At 39.7% G+C, this 17,697-nt stretch overlaps 1 protein-coding gene across 14 annotated transcripts in view; it reads right to left on the bottom strand.

The window, feature by feature from the left end:
- The window catches only part of ADAM22 (ADAM metallopeptidase domain 22), a 132,067-nt gene that overhangs the window by 29,815 nt on the left and 84,555 nt on the right, over positions 1-17,697 (bottom strand). For all 14 annotated transcript variants that reach the window (XM_065050979.1, XM_065050981.1, XM_065050984.1 and 11 more), the window contains exons 10-20: positions 15,406-15,477; positions 14,245-14,411; positions 12,207-12,291; positions 11,672-11,762; positions 9,430-9,481; positions 7,563-7,662; positions 3,778-3,849; positions 3,176-3,268; positions 964-1,044; positions 669-719; positions 320-383 (exon numbers count right to left, since the gene is read on the bottom strand). In XM_065050979.1, coding sequence (XP_064907051.1) covers positions 320-383; positions 669-719; positions 964-1,044; positions 3,176-3,268; positions 3,778-3,849; positions 7,563-7,662; positions 9,430-9,481; positions 11,672-11,762; positions 12,207-12,291; positions 14,245-14,411; positions 15,406-15,477 — 928 coding nt within the window. The remainder of the gene's footprint in view (positions 1-319; positions 384-668; positions 720-963; positions 1,045-3,175; positions 3,269-3,777; positions 3,850-7,562; positions 7,663-9,429; positions 9,482-11,671; positions 11,763-12,206; positions 12,292-14,244; positions 14,412-15,405; positions 15,478-17,697) is intronic.

Here is a 17,697-nt window from a genome sequence, read left to right as displayed (position 1 = left end):
AGATTGGACAAGGTTTATTAGTCCAAAATGTCCAGAAGCCACTGGAATAAATGAGTAAGTACGAGTATAGGCTTCCTACGGTCTTGTTAATGAGAAGGTAAACCTAAGACCAGAATAATCACCAGTAAGTTTACCAACACTAGAAAAAGAGTTGGGAAAGGATGGAAAGACAAAATGAGGAGGGAAGAGGGGGAGGGACATATAGACCAAGCTGTTCTTAATGGTTTGAAGTATGTCTCTTCCATAATTTTTCTCAGCTAGGATAATCTTTCAAGCCACATGAATGACAATCAACTTAGAAACAAAAACAATCACTCACTTTCACCCCAGATATATTTACACTGTCGGTCCCTGGTTTTACATCTTCCTCCGAAACAAATACCCTGGAAAGAAAGAAAAGACACAGAAAAAGTTTCAAATAACTTGATTTTCCAAAATATGTATTTGTTCAATATACAGATTTATCACATGAGTTTTACTGAGGCAACTATTATGTCATCCTACTTCCTGTTCATATAAATGCTCATCTCCAAAATAAAACTGAGACCCAAAACTCAGGAATGTCAGCAGAATGGTCCCAGGTGACTTCCAAAGTCCTTAAATCAAAATCTACAAAAAGCAATCTATAAAAGCAGAAAGAATGTAAAACAAATTGAAGTACTAATTACCTGCTTGTTATCACATGAATATCCATCCATTTTATGAATATTGGGAGAACACTATAGAAAGAGAAAATAACTAATACATCATAGATCAGACAAGCATGAAAGCAAAGCATACAACAAATGTCATATGGAAAATTATTTCAGTATCATGCTTTTTTTTTTTCAGTATCAGCAGGTTCAGTATAATTTTTATACACTTTACTGTACAAAACAGTAACATTCATAGTGATGGAGAGATTGCAGGTGGGGCTTAGACTACAGGTGGAGCTTTTTCATCTCTTGAAGATATAAAAATCACCTGACTGGAATTTCCTGTGCAGTTCTCTGCAATATCACAATCATTCACTGCTTCTCGGCACAAAACTCCTTTAGGTTCAAACTGGAAAAAAAAAAAAAAAAAGGACAGAAAATTAGTGCCTTGGTTTCTCACTATCTCGCCTTAAATGCAATGATCCCTTACAGTTTTAACTAAAACAAAAAATGGGAAATACTCATATGCTGAAAGAAGCAGGAAGACTCTACCTGGTGCAGATGTTGCACCACTGCAGCCACCGGCCATTTACTGGTGCAAGTGGTGCCGCTCTCTCTGGCACCCCCTGCCAGGTGCCCCGAGCACAGGGCTCAGCAAGATAAGCGCTCCCCCAGGACACAGGACCCCTGGGGTTTATCAAACCAAAACTGCAGTGGCTTGCAGCATTATCTTGACCAGGTCATTGTGCCGTCTTGTGACTATTTTACTCTTTATAAAACAGGGAGAGGGATCCTGTTGTTCTCTGTAGGGATGAAGAATGCTGCAAAACTCTAGGTATAAACACCATGGTTATTATAATGCCCCATTACTGTTGCAGAACAGAAACTATTAAAAAATGTACTGAATTCTGTACAGTTTGACACCGTTTTCAAAGTAAGCAGATATTTAACCACTAAAAATTTACCAGTGACCTAACATAGGTATTTTAGTTAAAGGCTTCTATGCTAAGTCTCAAGACCTTTAAAAGCAGAAAGACATTCTATTAGCGGCAATTATTAGTGTGTCTGGCCATGGACATAATACAGACTCCTGATTTTCCTTGAACACTTTCTTAAGCCTGCAATAACCAGTTCATTTTGCAGCTCTGTGACTTTCTTTCCAGATCTGCATGCTCACATAATTTTTGGGGACACCTGCTAACTCTGGTGTGAACAGGCATACACTGGTGGAAGAACAAGACTCTGGTACTTCTCAGTCTTCAGCTTATCTTTTTCCTACCAGTCTCTGGAAAAATGTGGACAGTGGTGTTGTCAGAGACACTACAGGGTGCTGGGATGTCCAGGCACCATGTCTTCCTAGCAATCCCTCCTTCACTCCTGCTTTCAGGAAGGATATTACAGGGGAAGGTAACCCCAAATTTCTGTTGTTCTGATTAACACCTGCTAGGGACACATGTTTCGCAAAATTTTCCCTTTCTCTTCACTGGCTCACCCTCATCTCTCTGTATGTAAATTCTTGTCTCATTTGCAAAAATAACGTAGGTACAAAGAAGCTTATTTTTTTTTTCTGAGTATTTAGTATGGCGCCTATGTGACTTGGAAACTTGAACAACATTCACCCACACTGGCAATGTGCTTTTTTTTTTAATATATTACATTAAAAAAATGAATGTGCTTATGGAAATGTGATCTGTTCCAGCATAGTCTGTGCTTTTTCTTTTTTTAACATTAAAATGAGCACAAAGTCAAGAATGTGGTTCACAGTTATTACTGATATTCCTCCTAAGGAAATTAAACCTTCAAATGCCCACAGACAAAGATAAAAATATCACAGATAGTACACCACAGTTTTAATAACATTAATAATAATTATCACTATCATTACTAAATGAGCATAAACAACTATTTGAAGTCACGTTTAGCTGGTCTCTCTTACAGCCAAGATCTGGCTAAACCTCCTTTTACTATTTACTGATGTATTATGAAGAATACCTTATAGTTTACATAGGGCTCGATTGATTCCCTTTACTCAGTTCAAACATAAGGAGAAACAGGCAGATCTAACTGAAACTGAAGTCAGGTGTCTAAACAAACACTTCTGAACAATTCTCTTAGCTGCGTCTTTGGGGTTTTTTTTTACTATATCCTACTCTCAGGTGCTCTGTGGTATGATGTTCCCATTCAGTCTCATGGGGCAAATCCAGAGCAACACATAAGGCACTGGGAACAGTGCACAGGTAAGGATGCATATATTTAAAGAAGGACATCTAATGAAACATCGTGGAACTTCAACCTTATTAAAACTTGTCTGAAACTGGAAGGCTTTAATTCAACTCTGCATTTGATCACAGTCCCTGCCCCAAGAAGCCAAGCCTAAAAGACAGAGAATCCACCCAGACAAACCGTTTTTCAGCCAGTTTTTAAAGGTAAACTATTAGAAAAGGAACCACAAGGTCTGCAAGGAAAAAGAAATGCTGCGGTGCCTATAGCACCTGGATGCATTAGCACTAGGGTGCTGCAGTAAAGGTCACCACCCTTACCCGGCACTTGCGACAGCAAAGCCCATTGCTGCACTGGGATCCCGCCGTCAGCGTGCAGGTGTTGCAGCACTCTCCTCCTTCGCTGGCACACTCCTGAGGAACACACACACTTATAACAGAATACATGGAAAAAGCAGATGAGCTCCAAGCTCTCTTCTTACTTCTCATGTTAGCAGGCTACCTGAACAGATTTTTAACCAGCTTTCAGGCACCCAAAGGCAGAAAAAAGCATGCACTGTGGTGCATGAAGCTGCTGTTTGCAGCAGAAAACAATTTTTCTAACTTCACAGTGCCAATCATTAAATAGTGACATTTTAACACTGACCAGAGGCATGTTCCCATCTAGGAAAATACTTTCCTTAACATCTTTTAAGGTCTGATTCTGAATGGGTAGCTATTACTATTACTCTTCCAAATCTGTGTGGTGATAAAAAAAGCTGGCTGACATTGAGAAAATACGATGGAAAAAAATAAGAAATGATTAATTCTTTGCCAAAAGATGTTAACATTGCCTGTCTTCCTCCACTTCATGTTAACAGCAGTGATGGGCAGCACCATGTCCTAGAGAATTTAGCTGCTATCTTAAAGTACGTTGCACTTACTGCTATCGTCCCACAGTCACACTCTTCTCCATCTTCCACAAAGCCATTGCCACATTCTGGAGGATCCAGAAGCTGCAGGACAAAATCAGAAATCAAAGGGCATGTCTCTCCTCATGTAATCATTGTCATATTTACTCTGTACAACATTTTTTTTAGCTAGCAGTGCAAAGACATTAACCAAAAGCCAGTACCTACAACTCAGGAAGAAGCAGACTAGAAACACAAATAAATGCAGAGAGAACTAATAATACTGTGAACTAATTCGGAAATATTGCCAAGCCACATAGCATCTTCTGTGCATGAGTGCCACTTTTGCAGCAGATTCAGTTTGAGCAGAATCCACAATCAAAAGCAAAAGGTGTGACAATAAATGAAAAAAGTTTCATTATTGTCACAGGAGTTGCAATTGCTGCTTTTCTAAATTGAGGCGATGAGAACTGTGTCACAGGTTGAGGCCTGCATTATACCTTCAGAAGGAATAGCCACTAAAAATTTCACCCTTTGTGAACATGTGGCTCAGAAATGCAGGGAGAGGGGAGAGGCTGCCTTTCTTTGTTGGTTTTTGTTGTAGTCAAATGCTTTTTCTTTTTTCTCTACCACAGTTGGGAACTGCCAGCGTTTTCCATAAGCATGTGTCACAGGCAGATGAGAAAGTATAGCTGGTGAGGCTTCCTGCCTTTCCCTTCATCCCCCACACTAAACTGTAACTTAAAATGTCTACATCTGTATATTTCACAGAATTCTTTCCTAGGGGCAAGATTCGGTCACCATTTTTTACATAGGACCCCATGCTATGCTCTCTTTTAGTGACATACTCTGTTCTTTGCAGTTTCATTGTTTCCTGTTTCGTAATATTTCTAAAGGTAATTCTTTTCTTTTTTTTTTTTTTTCCTTTGGGCATAAGAAAACATAATGGTAGCTTTTATTACATAAACGAGAAGGCATTTAAGTGTGTCACCAAGAATAAAATTTTGCAGATTGTCCTCCAAGTTCTCCAATTAAACTGGGATCATTCCAGAAACCACTCTGCTTATGAGCCATCTGCACAAATACACTGCTCATGGTGTGGAATGTGTCTCAATCTGGCTGCTGCCTTTCTGCCAGTAGCCCACAGGATGGAGCATCACCCAGCATACTTCACTGTGCCACAAACCAGCCCCAGGCTTGTGGCACAAGACTGATGTGCTATTACTAGATCCTCCTATTGACATGGAAATTTGACTGCAGCATGAAATGCATATCTAGAATGTTACATTAAATGTAAGCAAGCAGTTATCTTTTAGAATTACTAAAGAGTTGTTAAAACTGCTTGTTTCCTATATATTTTTACAGATGTCTTCTTTGCTATCTCTAGGTGTGCTGCTCAATACAGACAAGTAGATGGAAATAACAGAGAGTCCTGCCCTGAAACAATTGGCCAATCTGCTGCAGTACATAGGGACAGCTAACTACGAAATGGAATAAAAAACATGAAAAGCAAATTGGATAACTTTTCCCAAAAAGCGATATAATTCATCTATTAATTTGAAAAGGGCGTGTGCCCAATTTACTCCACCAATCACTGATGTAATTTTCCAGATCACAGCTGATCTTACAGTGTAGTGCTGTTGAACACTGCACCTGGTCACATCAGCTTTCCTTTATCTCATACTTCTTGAAAAGCAAAAGTAAGTTTGTGTTTCATCACCCTTGCTAGGAAACAGGTATTCGACAGCCTTATGAATTAGACAGACATCCACTGACAGTAACTTTAAATCAACCCAAACAACAACACATATAACAGTATAAATAACCTTGGCTTCCACATCTGACTTTCACATTTCCATATGCCATTAGAAAAAATTGTAAATGCTGCAAATCTAAACTGGGATGAGAGTAACTGTTGGGTTCTTTTTCCAAGTGACAGATGTGTAAATGAACTTAATTGCTAAAACAAGCCCAAGTAAGACACATTACACTATGGAAAGAATCCACTCAGCAAAGAAATAAAACCACCAATGTTTCTCTCCACCTTTAATGAGATGGAGAAAAAGCAGACTTTCAAAATGCAAATGCATTTTAAAGGATGGGAAATTTGACATCTTCTTATTGAATTACAGTTCTTTCCACTTTAAGTGATACATTCTTTCATGAAAGGAGATCTTTGAGAGATAAGCAGACAGCTTATCCAGATTTGCTGCCTTGTCTACCTCTCTCTATTATTAACTGAAATTCTGTGGCTGTCAGAAGATGCACTTCTCAGCCACTCCAGGAGGAACATGCATCACTACAGGATTGATTTTTTCCTTTTACATCTGTGACCATCTCAGTAATCAACTCTTTTTTCCACATTGGACTGTCTTTCTGCCTTAGTCTCTGTCCTTTGCTTGTTGAAAGACAGACACTAAATAGAGTAGAACATTAATCACATATAGAAATGAGTCAAGATCATTATCCTGATTACTTTACACTTTAAAACATGCTTCAATAAGTGGAGCAGGAATATTCTGAAACCCTGCTGCAAATCCTCCATTATAGAAGCACCTGCATCTTGGCTGGAGTTTCTTTAGTCCAGTTTTGTATTTATTTCCCTCAAATTTCTCAGTACATCATTTCATATCTTCAAATCTTTATTTGCATCTCTTAATCTTCCTGCATGTGAATATACCTGTTTAGCAGGCCAAAACTGAGACAAGACAAGCAAAGAAAAAAGGAATACTATCTCAATAGATATTCCCACTTGTTCTGATTTTGTTCTTTATAGAGGAAAATTCGGAGTGTATGGGCCAGTCATTCAAGCAGGTCCCAATACCTTTGCAGCTCTCCCACCCCAAAGCCTTCAGGGGAGTGATGCACTCTGCTAATGAGATGAGGTACAGTGGCACAGAGGACCAGGGGCCAGCAGAAATTCACCAACCTTCCCCAAATGGGGGACTACCCAACACAAGGCAAGGCTGTGCCCACCCACACGCACTGGCCTGGAAGGAGCTGACACAGGGTTAACATGATCTGAGCACTTCTCACCAGACATTTCTCCCCCAGGACACGCAGTTCAGGGGATGACAGACCCTGGTGATCATGAGGAAGACCTTGTGGGCAGCACCTGGGCAATGAGGAGCATGATGGGCACCCAGCAGCAATGGGATCTCCCAGTGTCTGCCCCCTACTCCTTGGGCCTTTCGCCCTTGATCTGTCTCTTCCAGCTTTAGAAAAACTAGTCCCAGTTTTCAAACTCTGTTCTGAAAGCCACTGTAAAAACTCTGCTTTCTCCACCAGGGAGAATTCCACAACCCCAGGCAACTGCTGGTGCCTGCAAAGCCACAGGGCTGCATGGCCATGCATCCCCTGCAGAGGCTCTGGGAGCTGTGTCTTCATTTTGGGACAGATGTGAAATAAAAGGGACAACTTCCAGAGATTTGTACCAACAGACATCAGTTCAAAACAAATTAGAATTCAAGCTGTGCAAAAGTTTACCAAGACACTTGAAACCTCAGCAAATAAATTCAGCAACATACTATATTTACAATATTCAGAACAAATTGCATGATGGATGGTTCTAGATCAAAGTCTATTGGAACTCTGCAGGACATGAAACCATACATTACAAATTTATTTAAATATAATTTCCTATGAACTAAAATCAGCTACATTGACATACATGTGACCAGAAAACTTAGAAAGAACCAGAAATAGCAAAGTTACAGGTGTGGGTTTTTTTTCCCCAACATTATAATTTTCATTCTTCTTGGTTTTATCTAAATTGGAAAAAGAACAGAAATAACACTCAATAATAAGGTAATGCTTACTTTGGTTGGTTTATTGAAAAGGCAGGCTCCGCCTCCATTATTTAAAAATTCATGATACTCTTCAATATCACACTTGGAGAACTTGCTTGGAAGATAATACCTGCACAGAAAAGAGATAGCAGGATTACTTTCTATAGTGCTTTTTATACTATATTTACTTATTTTTTAAATAAGAGGTGAAATATAATGTTATATTTCAGAAAAAGTACAAAAACACACTGCTCGGAATCAGAGTGACTATCTGCTTGTAACACCAATTTGTAAATAATTTTAGTAAATGACAAAGAATTTCAACAATTACACAGAGCTCATGGAATGCGAGAGGTCTAAAACATTTCACTAAGTGATTTCATGCAAAATACCATAAATCTTATTACACAGTGTGTAGTTCTCACAAACATTCCCTGTTCCGCTAACGGGCCTGATCTCAGAAATACTTTTATTTCTTCCCGCACACACAACAGGAGACAAAGATTTCTCATGTTTCATTCCCCCCTTACATGAAATTGCTCTCCTGGCCCCCAGAAATTTTATATAACAGAATTATGCCATTTTAAAACATGCTTCTAACAAACATCAGTTAACATTTCGGCTTCCCCCTCTCATGTGTTCCCCTGAATGAATTTCATTCAAGTACAGAATGACCACCTGAGGCACAGCGCACTACCCAAAAACCAGGGGATGCAGAGAAACCTTCCATGGATCCTTTCCACAGGGAAATAATTTTTCCCAAAGTAACTTAAGTGATCTTTTTATTTAGGTCCTTAGTCATAAAAGTACTTATGCTTCAAGTCTCAAGGGTTTTCCTGTATTAGCTCATCACTGGATAAAAAATATTAGCAGACAATGTGGGATTCATCAATCTTCATCAATAAGCTAGATAAATACAAGCTTTTTTGTATATCTAATTATTTGAAAGGTTTATACTTCAGATAAAGAATTTAAAGACCATTAGATAAGTAATCACTTTTTCAAGAACCAAGAATGCTTCTCAGATGGGCTTTTTAACATACTAAAAATCAGAAAAATCATATCTATTATGTTTTTAGGCAGACAAAGTGAAAAAGGCACATATTCACACTTCCAAAGAGCTTTGAATGAAATATCGTTTTTTGTTCGAAATTGTTTTGAACAAAGTTACTGTGAAAATTTGCAGGTCAGTTTAAAATTAATTTAAACATTTAGAGTACTGTCTATATCTAAAACTAGACTACCATTTAATTCATACACATGACAAAAGACAAGCCTGTAATATGAAGAATTAGGGTCTGAATGCACTTGTTAAAAAGCTTCAAATTTCATCTAGCAGCAAAAATGTGTTGATTCACTAGTCCTTAGATAAAATCTCTCCAGTGACATTACATATGGATATAAGCATACTCAGCCTCCAACGGGAACAGCTTTTCTAACTTTATCATACAAACTAGGGGATAACAAATTACAGATATAGGTGAAAGATTCCAACAGAAACACTGAAAAGGACACATACGTAAGAAATTTGATAACAGGATTTCAAGAATTAAGATGTGTCATTGTCTGTTCCCACAAATCAACAGCACACTTGCAAGAGAAATGAAGCTAAACATGCTTCTGGTTCCTTGCAGCAACCTGGCTTGGCTGCTGAGCCCTGTGCTTTGTGAGTTAAGGCAGCGGTCACCAAAAACCCCCACATGTCCTCTCATTAACTCACTTATTCTCACATTTCTCTGAGAGTGTCTTTTCTGCATGTGTTGGGCAGCTAACACCTTACTTCCTGAAAAATCATTCACAGAAAATATTCTGCTAACCACAAAAGGCAAACATTTTCAATATTTTCCTTTATGTCATTGCATGAAGGACATGACTTTTCTCTAGCAAAACGCCTTACCCTGTGTCTCCCATTATGCATCCAGACCACGTGTCCTCACACTTACACTCACCTGACAACAAGAAAAAAAATTATATCTCAGTTTGTGCAAATTCAAATAATACATTTCTTATTATAAAAAGTATACTGTAGTCAATTCCATTTCATATTTAAATACAAGTTGAAAATAATAATTTGCTGGTTTATTGCACACCATAGCTTAAGTGTATCAGTGCTTGCTGAACCCTTTATTTCAAAAACTATGATTTTATGCCACCCTGAACTCTGAAGATATGTCTTTTTCTTTCCTTCTCTTAAAGTGAAGTTAGGGGTAACTGCAGCATCAGCCTCCAGCACTTGTCAGTAATGAGTCAGCTCTCCTGCCTTCTCCTGTGTCATGATATTTGATTCCCAGATATTCAGAGGGAAAAAAAAAGAATCATTTTAAGCCTTCTTCTAGTTTTTTAGTTCTCTTCTACTGCTATGCTAATGTGACTACAGAAATCTTCACTTGGAAAAAAAAAAAAAAGCATACAAAAATGCATAATACAGTCTGTAAGCACAAGGCAGTACAGCAGGATCCAGCTGTACCGATCCCTCTGCTCTCCCTCCCCTCCCCGCGCGGCTTTCCCGCTGCCCTGCCAGGCTGCCGGGCATCGCTTGGCTCTGCTCTCAGCCCTCCGCTTTCTAAATGGTGACTGGTGTCCACTTCTGTATATATACTTTTATCTTAATCCAATTTGTCTTACTGTAATACATGAACATAAGCTGATTGCTTCCATTTTAAAGTACAATTCAAAAGGAAACAAGGCTCTATCCAACAGTTGCATTCTCCCCCCCTCCCACCAAAACCATGTCCTGCCCTTCTGCCCAGCCATAAGAAACGGAACCACCACCACCATTACCATTTTCACTTTTACCCTGCCCCTATGTCAAGTTAATAATATGTAGCTGGAAAATGAATATTGAACATGTTGCTAGCATAGAGAGCCCACCCTACATTTTTGAAAACAAAATCACATAAACTGCAAAAACCTTTAAGGGCAGATGTATCTCTGCAGTTTATACTGTCTTTACAATGCCTGAAAACAATGTTCACCTAAGCAGTGTTTGATTACTCAATATACTAATTTTTTTTATTTTTTTTTTAATAGAACATAAGCCACACAAGTATGCATGATCCAATAACTAAGCACTTCAATACTGAATTGTTTACAGAATCACAGAATGTTAGGGATTGGAAGGGACCTCAAAAGATCATCCAGTCCAATCCCCCTGCCGGAGCAGGAACACCTAGATGAGGTTACACCGGAATGTGTCCAGGCGGGTTTTGAATGTCTCCAGAGTAGGAGACTCCACAACCTCCCTGGGCAGCCTGTTCCCAAGTTCTGTTACCCTTACTGAGAAGAAGTTTCTTCTCAAATTTAAGTGGAACCTCTTGTGTTCCAGTTTGAACCCATTACCCCTTGTTGTTTGTTACCAAGAGCCTGGCTCCATCCTCGTGACACTCACCCTTTATATATTTGTAAACATTAATAAGGTCACCCCTCAATCTCCTCTTCTCCAAAATAAAGAGACCCAGCTCCCTCAGCCTTTCCTCATAAGGGAGATGCTCCACTCCCTTAATCATCTTCATTGCCCTGCGCTGGACTCAGTCCAGCAGTTCCCTGTCCTTATGGAACTGAGGGGCCCAGAACTGGACACAATATTCCAGGGCAGAGTAAAGGGGAAGGAGAACCTCTCTCGATCTACTAACCACCTCTCTTCTAATACACCCCAGGATGCCATTGGCCTTCCTGGCCACAAGGGCACAGTGCTGGCTCATGGTCATCCTGCTGTCCACCAGGACCCCCAGGTCCCTTTCCCCTACGCTGCTCTCTAATAGGTCATTCCCCAACTTATACTGGAACCTGGGGTTGTTCCTGCCCAGATGCAAGACTCTACACTTGCCCTTGTTATATTTCATTAAATTTTTCCCTGCCCAACTCTCCAGCCTGTCCAGGTCTCTGGATGGCAGCACAGCCTTCTGGCGTGTCAGCCACTCCTTCCAGCTTGGTGTCATCAGCAAACTTCAAAACTATATTATTATTTTAATCACCTATTGTTCTCCGTGTCCTGGTATTTCACATAATATGGAAGTGGAAAATTAAAATATTCCAACATTGTTAGAAACATGGGCAAAAAACACCTATCAGAGAGACACTGATAAAATCCTCCACCATTTATTTTCTTTTGAGAGAGAATGAAAAACAAACAAACTTACCACTGAGAAGCTTTCTTCTGTCTGAGAAAATGCCAATGTTTTGGGCCAAGGTCTGTGCCAGGGTAACTGCCATTAGGTCTGGCTTTCCAAACTGAAAGAAACAAGCAAGGTAGAAAGAGTAATCAGTTGTGCACAGGTACCTCAGATACAAGTGAAGCTTTTCTCATTTCAAAGCAATGAAAGGCAAAATCAGATGCACGATGTTAGATTCTCACTCAGAGCAGCTAGATAATGGACAAGTGAGGAAAACTAAACACTGGTTTATGGATAAGTTAAGTAAGAGAAAGCCTGTTTCTTTCTTGCCATTGTTGCTGCAAGTATGAATGACAGGGTATTGCAGAATCTGCTGAAAAGTGTATTTGAATCCATATCTGACTTTATTCGCTCATCACTCTCCATTGAGACATCCCTTCTGTAGAGCTGCACTAAAAACCCTGGATCAGCAAAGCAGCAGCAAGATATTTGAGGAACATGTCTGTGCTGATAAATTCTGTGCAGATAAATTTCCACCGCTTTTTGCTCATACCCCACCTACCTCATTCACACCTCCGCCTTTAAGCAAGGAGCAGATTCCACCAGTGTGGGCTACACCGCTCCGACTGCTCTGAAATCGGCTCCCCCTTTGACAGGAAAAAAAAAAAAAAAGGAAAATAAAGTTTACCTTGCTCAGCCCATGAGTTTCGTACCTATCAACCCCAGTATTCACCCTTCTGATTTCCAAATGAGAAACTGGCATTTGCAGATGCTGGTTGCCACCTCTACACTGCAAACTATGCAAAAACAAAATGGGGAAAACAGATAACCACTCACAAACCTCTCATGACCAATCGTCTCCAGAAAAGTTATACCATCTTCCCTCCTCCTTCTCAGACTACCTAACATAAGAAAGCATAAGAATATGGGGAGTTTTTTCCATTTTTTACCAGCCTTTTGTTCACTAACACACTGCTGCAGTAAGTGACCTCCGCTGGCACATGTTCCAGACAGTGCAGGAGAAGGCAGCACGTTGGCAGTGCATGGGGGACTAGTAAAAAGACACGTGTCTGGTCGGGCAATGCTGATGTGGAAAACTCAAATGGAGATGCGTTAGTGGCTCCCTGAGGCAGAGGTAGGTGAAAACTCCCTGGAACTGCGGCTGATCTCGTCCAGAGGACAGATGCACTCTAAGGCTAAATCTAATCACCTCTTTGGTGCTGACCACGTCAGCACAGGTGACTGCCAGTTACAGCAGACAAAATATAATCTGTTCCACTTCAGAGTACTGATCCACCTGAGCTCCACCAAATTTTCAAAGGCAAACTGAAAAACAACAAGGAACAATACAATAGCTCAGCTAACTGTGCTGAAGGTGGAAATTCATTTGTAACCAGTGTACCATCACACCAGTCAACCTCACCTCCCAACTTGGCCATGTCTTACTCACAGACACAATTTCAGAAACTGATACTTCTAAGCAGTCTATGAACGCAAGACCTCCCATAACAGTGGTAGTGTTACAGACAGCACAGGAATTTGCATCACAGTGGTACACAGAGTCCCAGTCAGGGTACACAGCGTCCTCTTTGTCCTAGCCGATCCACAAACATTAAGAAGAACAAGACTTCCCTCAAAGACCTTATAATATCACCAAAGAAGATACATGAAGGATGTGAGAAAATCCTATTCCCGTTTTACAGATGAATAACTGAGACACAGAGAACCCAAAATCTGCAAGGACCACTTGCAGATCTTACTAGCTCTCTTCAAGGCAGAAATCAATGACAAGAATTAAGCATATGCAAAAATTCTGAGGGTGGCTGTTTGTGTTGGGTATCCTGGCACCCTACCAAAGTCATGTGAAAGTGAGGAGTTTAGGTTAGGTTTATTCATATAGGCTCCTACAACAGTTAGCAGAGAGGGGTAAGGACTCCAACAAAACAATTCATCTGGCCTGTGCCACATGGATCAAAAATCTCAGCCATTAATCTCTCCTCTATTTTTGTAGATATATTTTGTTATATCGATCTTATTTTCAAAACAATTAAGAGGTTTAGAGAAAATAACATTCCTTCCAGCTTATTCTTCTTATAGCACATATCTCTCTGGAGAACGAACTATTTCAAGGAACTGAAACACTCCAGTAACCCTGCAGCATGCAGGTCATGGAATGAAGTAAAGCAGGCCATAGTGCTTTTTAAGCAGGAAACTGCACTGGTTTCAAAACCAGTGTTCTGCTTTTAAATAATACAGCAGGGCTGTCCATGCTCTACTGCCAAAGAAGCCAACCTCTGAGGTGGAACCATGCATCACCTTCCAAGCAGCTGCACTTGCAGAGTAGGTAATTGCACAGAATAATTAAGGATTACAACACATGCAGCTCAGGCTTAGTATGTTAAAACTGAGAGTCAAACCTCTAGTTGCACTGGCAGTCAGTTTGTGCATTAACTTTTTCCCACCTCCCCATCAGAAACATTATTTTCTGAATTATCGTGGATTACACACACAACAGAAAGGAGATGCATCAGCCACTTGTGATAAGCAACCCCCAAGGAAAGAAAAAACCCAGTAATAAAACATCACACGAGGTTACGTACGAAAAAAGGTGAACTGCGTCACTTTTCTCTCTGATAAAATCCCTCCTATATTTCATAAACTCACGTAGGGTCACCAAGGGGTTTTCAGATATGGTGAACTTGTTATCAGTAGCCCAGGTTTCCATGGCAACCAATACTATCCTGGTGTTAAGTTGTTCTTTATATATCTAGTACATTAACAGAATGAACAAATATATTATGTCAAATAGAATAAAGGTGAGCTAGCTTTACCCCTTTTTTGTAATAGTTTGCATTTTTTACATAACTAAACAGCTTGTTGCAGCACACTTTAGGTTCTCCCAGGTGATTTTATCTCCCTTAAAACCAACAAACAAACATGAAACCAAGTAAATATTAGGCCTAATTCTTCAACTGGTACTCTGAGCCTGCAAAAAGATCCTTTGCGGGTCTTACACAGGCAGAGGTACATAGAAGGGAGATGGGATTTTTTAAAACTTACTACAGAACTATTCCAAATAGTTCAAAGATTTGGAATTAATGGCTCTTTTATAAAGTCCAGCTCACCCCAGTGACATACAAGGGGTCTCTTACACCAAACAGTGATCTATAAAACCAGTTTTCACTATTATACACATCTACGGGAGTATTTAACCTTACGTTGGCTGAATCATGAAAACAGCTGGGGGTTAATACTCCACATCAAACACTTTCAAGAATGGGAATCACATTTTTCTTTTACTAGTAATACTCTTCTGAGGTCAGGTGCAAGAGTCAGCAGCTCATCTGATTTTAGCACCACAAATATAATCCACATGATTCACCTGTATGTCCCTATTCTAACTCATTTACTTAAATGCGCTTTTTCTAAAGTAATTTTAGTGCATTCTAATCTCAGATTGTCTTCTGTGTTTCAGACTGTCAACACAGGGACGCTGTGTTAAAAATTGTCATATCTAAAACGCTTTTTAAAACTCAGGCTTAAGGGATGGGTAAAGCGGGATACATAAACATCTGAAGCCACAAACGATCTCTAATGCTTTATGTGAGACAAAGGTGGCTGACTGTGGTTCTAGCTGAAAATTTGTGATTTTCAGATATGTTATTATAAGGTGCACCATGAACTGACAACTGCATCTCTCGGTAGGAGAATCACGTGACTCATCTCACAAGCAAAAGAACATTTAGTTGAGTGATACTTACTAAATCTGCCATGTTCACAACGGATTTAGCATAGCTGTTTGTATGGCCGACGGACAAGCGGTGCTTTTTACACTGTGAAACAAACACAGACAAGTTACATAGACAGACTTCAGAAAAATAAGCTCTATTTCCAAAAATTATGAAGTAAAAAGTAATTACATCAACAGCAAAATCCCTGTGCAAGGTTTGGTCTCCTATTCTGAAATGTAATGCTAATAAGTGACAGTAGAAAATTGCTCAGAAAAGCACATCACTGATATACAACAGCTGTGGTGAGGATTTATTCATTTCTCTTTGCAAAGTACTTTAAGATCTTAACTGAAAAATGCTATAGGAACAGGAACACGTTGTTACTCTCTTCATTATCTTTATTATTGGCAATTTTAAAGTTAATTCCAAATGGCAATATAGAAATTAGCAACACAATTTCTGTAGCTGAGACTTTTTTAGGGGTGTTACCCCAAGAGTGCCTGCATTCATATTTTTTAATCTATCAGACTTCATTTTTTTTTTTTCCAGTTCTTTCTCTTAAGCTGTCTTCTGGATTTATTCATGTACAATTTCACACTCCATAATGCTACAGTAACTGGTTCAAATCACTTTAGCAATCAGACCGCAATGGCACCTTTACTGTAATCTGTAATACAGTGCTATGAAGATGATACTGAAGATAGCTACTCTAGGTACTCCTGTCTGGAGAAAAAACACATATAAATGAGCATCGTGGGTATGAAAGTCACAAGTATCTTAGGGGAACTTAAGACAAAAGGGACAAGATTTTCAGAAATGTTTATCCATCTTGTGCCCCATGATGCTTGATTTGGGAATGAAAGTTTTCATATTTTCTGGAAGTTAGGATGGGCAAGAAGTGCCCAGCAGCTAGGAGGTAGGAAAGGCATGCTTTCAAACAGGAATGGAAGGAAAACCACCAAATTTGAGGAAGTTACACTTATAGAAAACAAAACAACACAAACACAGAAGGACAGGACTGTGAAGGTAAAAATGATAGAAAGAATAAATGAAAAAGCTACAAAAAAATGGAAAATGAAGCACAGGAATTAAGGGAAATAAGTATACTACTCAAGTGTCTATTTGCAAATAAAACCTCCAAATTTAGGCCTCCAGCTTCTCTAAGCATCATACAGAAATGGTCTCAGTACAGTAATTTATAAGCCTATTTCCACATTTGAGTTTTAAAAGCTTTATTCCCTGAACAGAAGCAATGGTTGGATGACCAGTCAAGGGAGAGACAGGAGGGCAGTGGCGAGCGGCCCAGGGGCTGGCAGGATGTGGCTCCGTGGACCGGAGGAAGAAGCAGGAGGTTCGTCACTCCCTGGGGGAGTGCCTGCGGAGGGCAAACGGTGAAAACAGCTCTGACTCTGTGGGGTGTCACCCCACGCTGAGTGTACCTAGAGTGTCGAATCTACTGTGCCCATCCAGAGTAATCCAAATACAGAGGCGAGCTAGCCCAGGGCGAGGGGAAAGGGAGGACCCCAGAGCACACAACAGTTCCTTCTCCTGAGAGGAAATTATTGGGCTTCTTCGATCACGGATGTTCACTGGCATTTGCTTCTGAGAATAAACTCTGAAATGGACTGACTCTCACAGTAGCTGTAATTAAATAAAGTTAGGAAACATTGTCCTTGGGGGAAGTCAGCCCAGACAGATAAGGTCCCAAAGGGAAATTGTGGCTTCAGGTCTTCAGGATCAAACACAATGACACCAGTGCAGCGAACTCTGCATGCAGTACTGGCCATTTTAATCCAATAATTTATTGCTATGCTCACCAAACTGAGCTGATGGAGAAGTACATTGTACAAAGACAGTGGAACATTCCTTCTACACTCTGATATGTATGTTTCCCAGTTTGCATAATGCGTGAGAGAAGCGGTACATTACAGAAAGGGTACATAAAATGTATAGATACATTTTGATTTTAAAGCCATAAAGGACCATAAAATCAACTAATGTCACCAATCAGAGGGGCACCACCAGTCTCTGAACTTTAAGCAGTTACTTCAAGACCAAATTTTATTGTTTGCGTTTAACACCACCACACCTTCCAGAAATACACTGTCTGCATTTGAAGACGGCAAGTGGTGAAGAATTCACCATTTCCTTTTATATTCTTTTCATTAATTATTAATAATCTTCATTGACATATATCTGTGCCTTTTCCCACTTGAAGGAACCTGTTTTTTCTTTAATACACTAACCTTTATTGTGTCTCATTCCACTACATTAAAAAGCTTATTTATGTTCTCCCAGAGAAAGTATACAAGATTAACAAAA

This window comes from Columba livia, chromosome 2 (genome assembly GCF_036013475.1).
Source record: "Columba livia isolate bColLiv1 breed racing homer chromosome 2, bColLiv1.pat.W.v2, whole genome shotgun sequence".
NCBI classification, from domain to species: domain Eukaryota; kingdom Metazoa; phylum Chordata; class Aves; order Columbiformes; family Columbidae; genus Columba; species Columba livia.
Note: the sequence above shows the minus strand (reverse complement) of the source record. Positions and strands in the feature narration are given on the sequence as shown.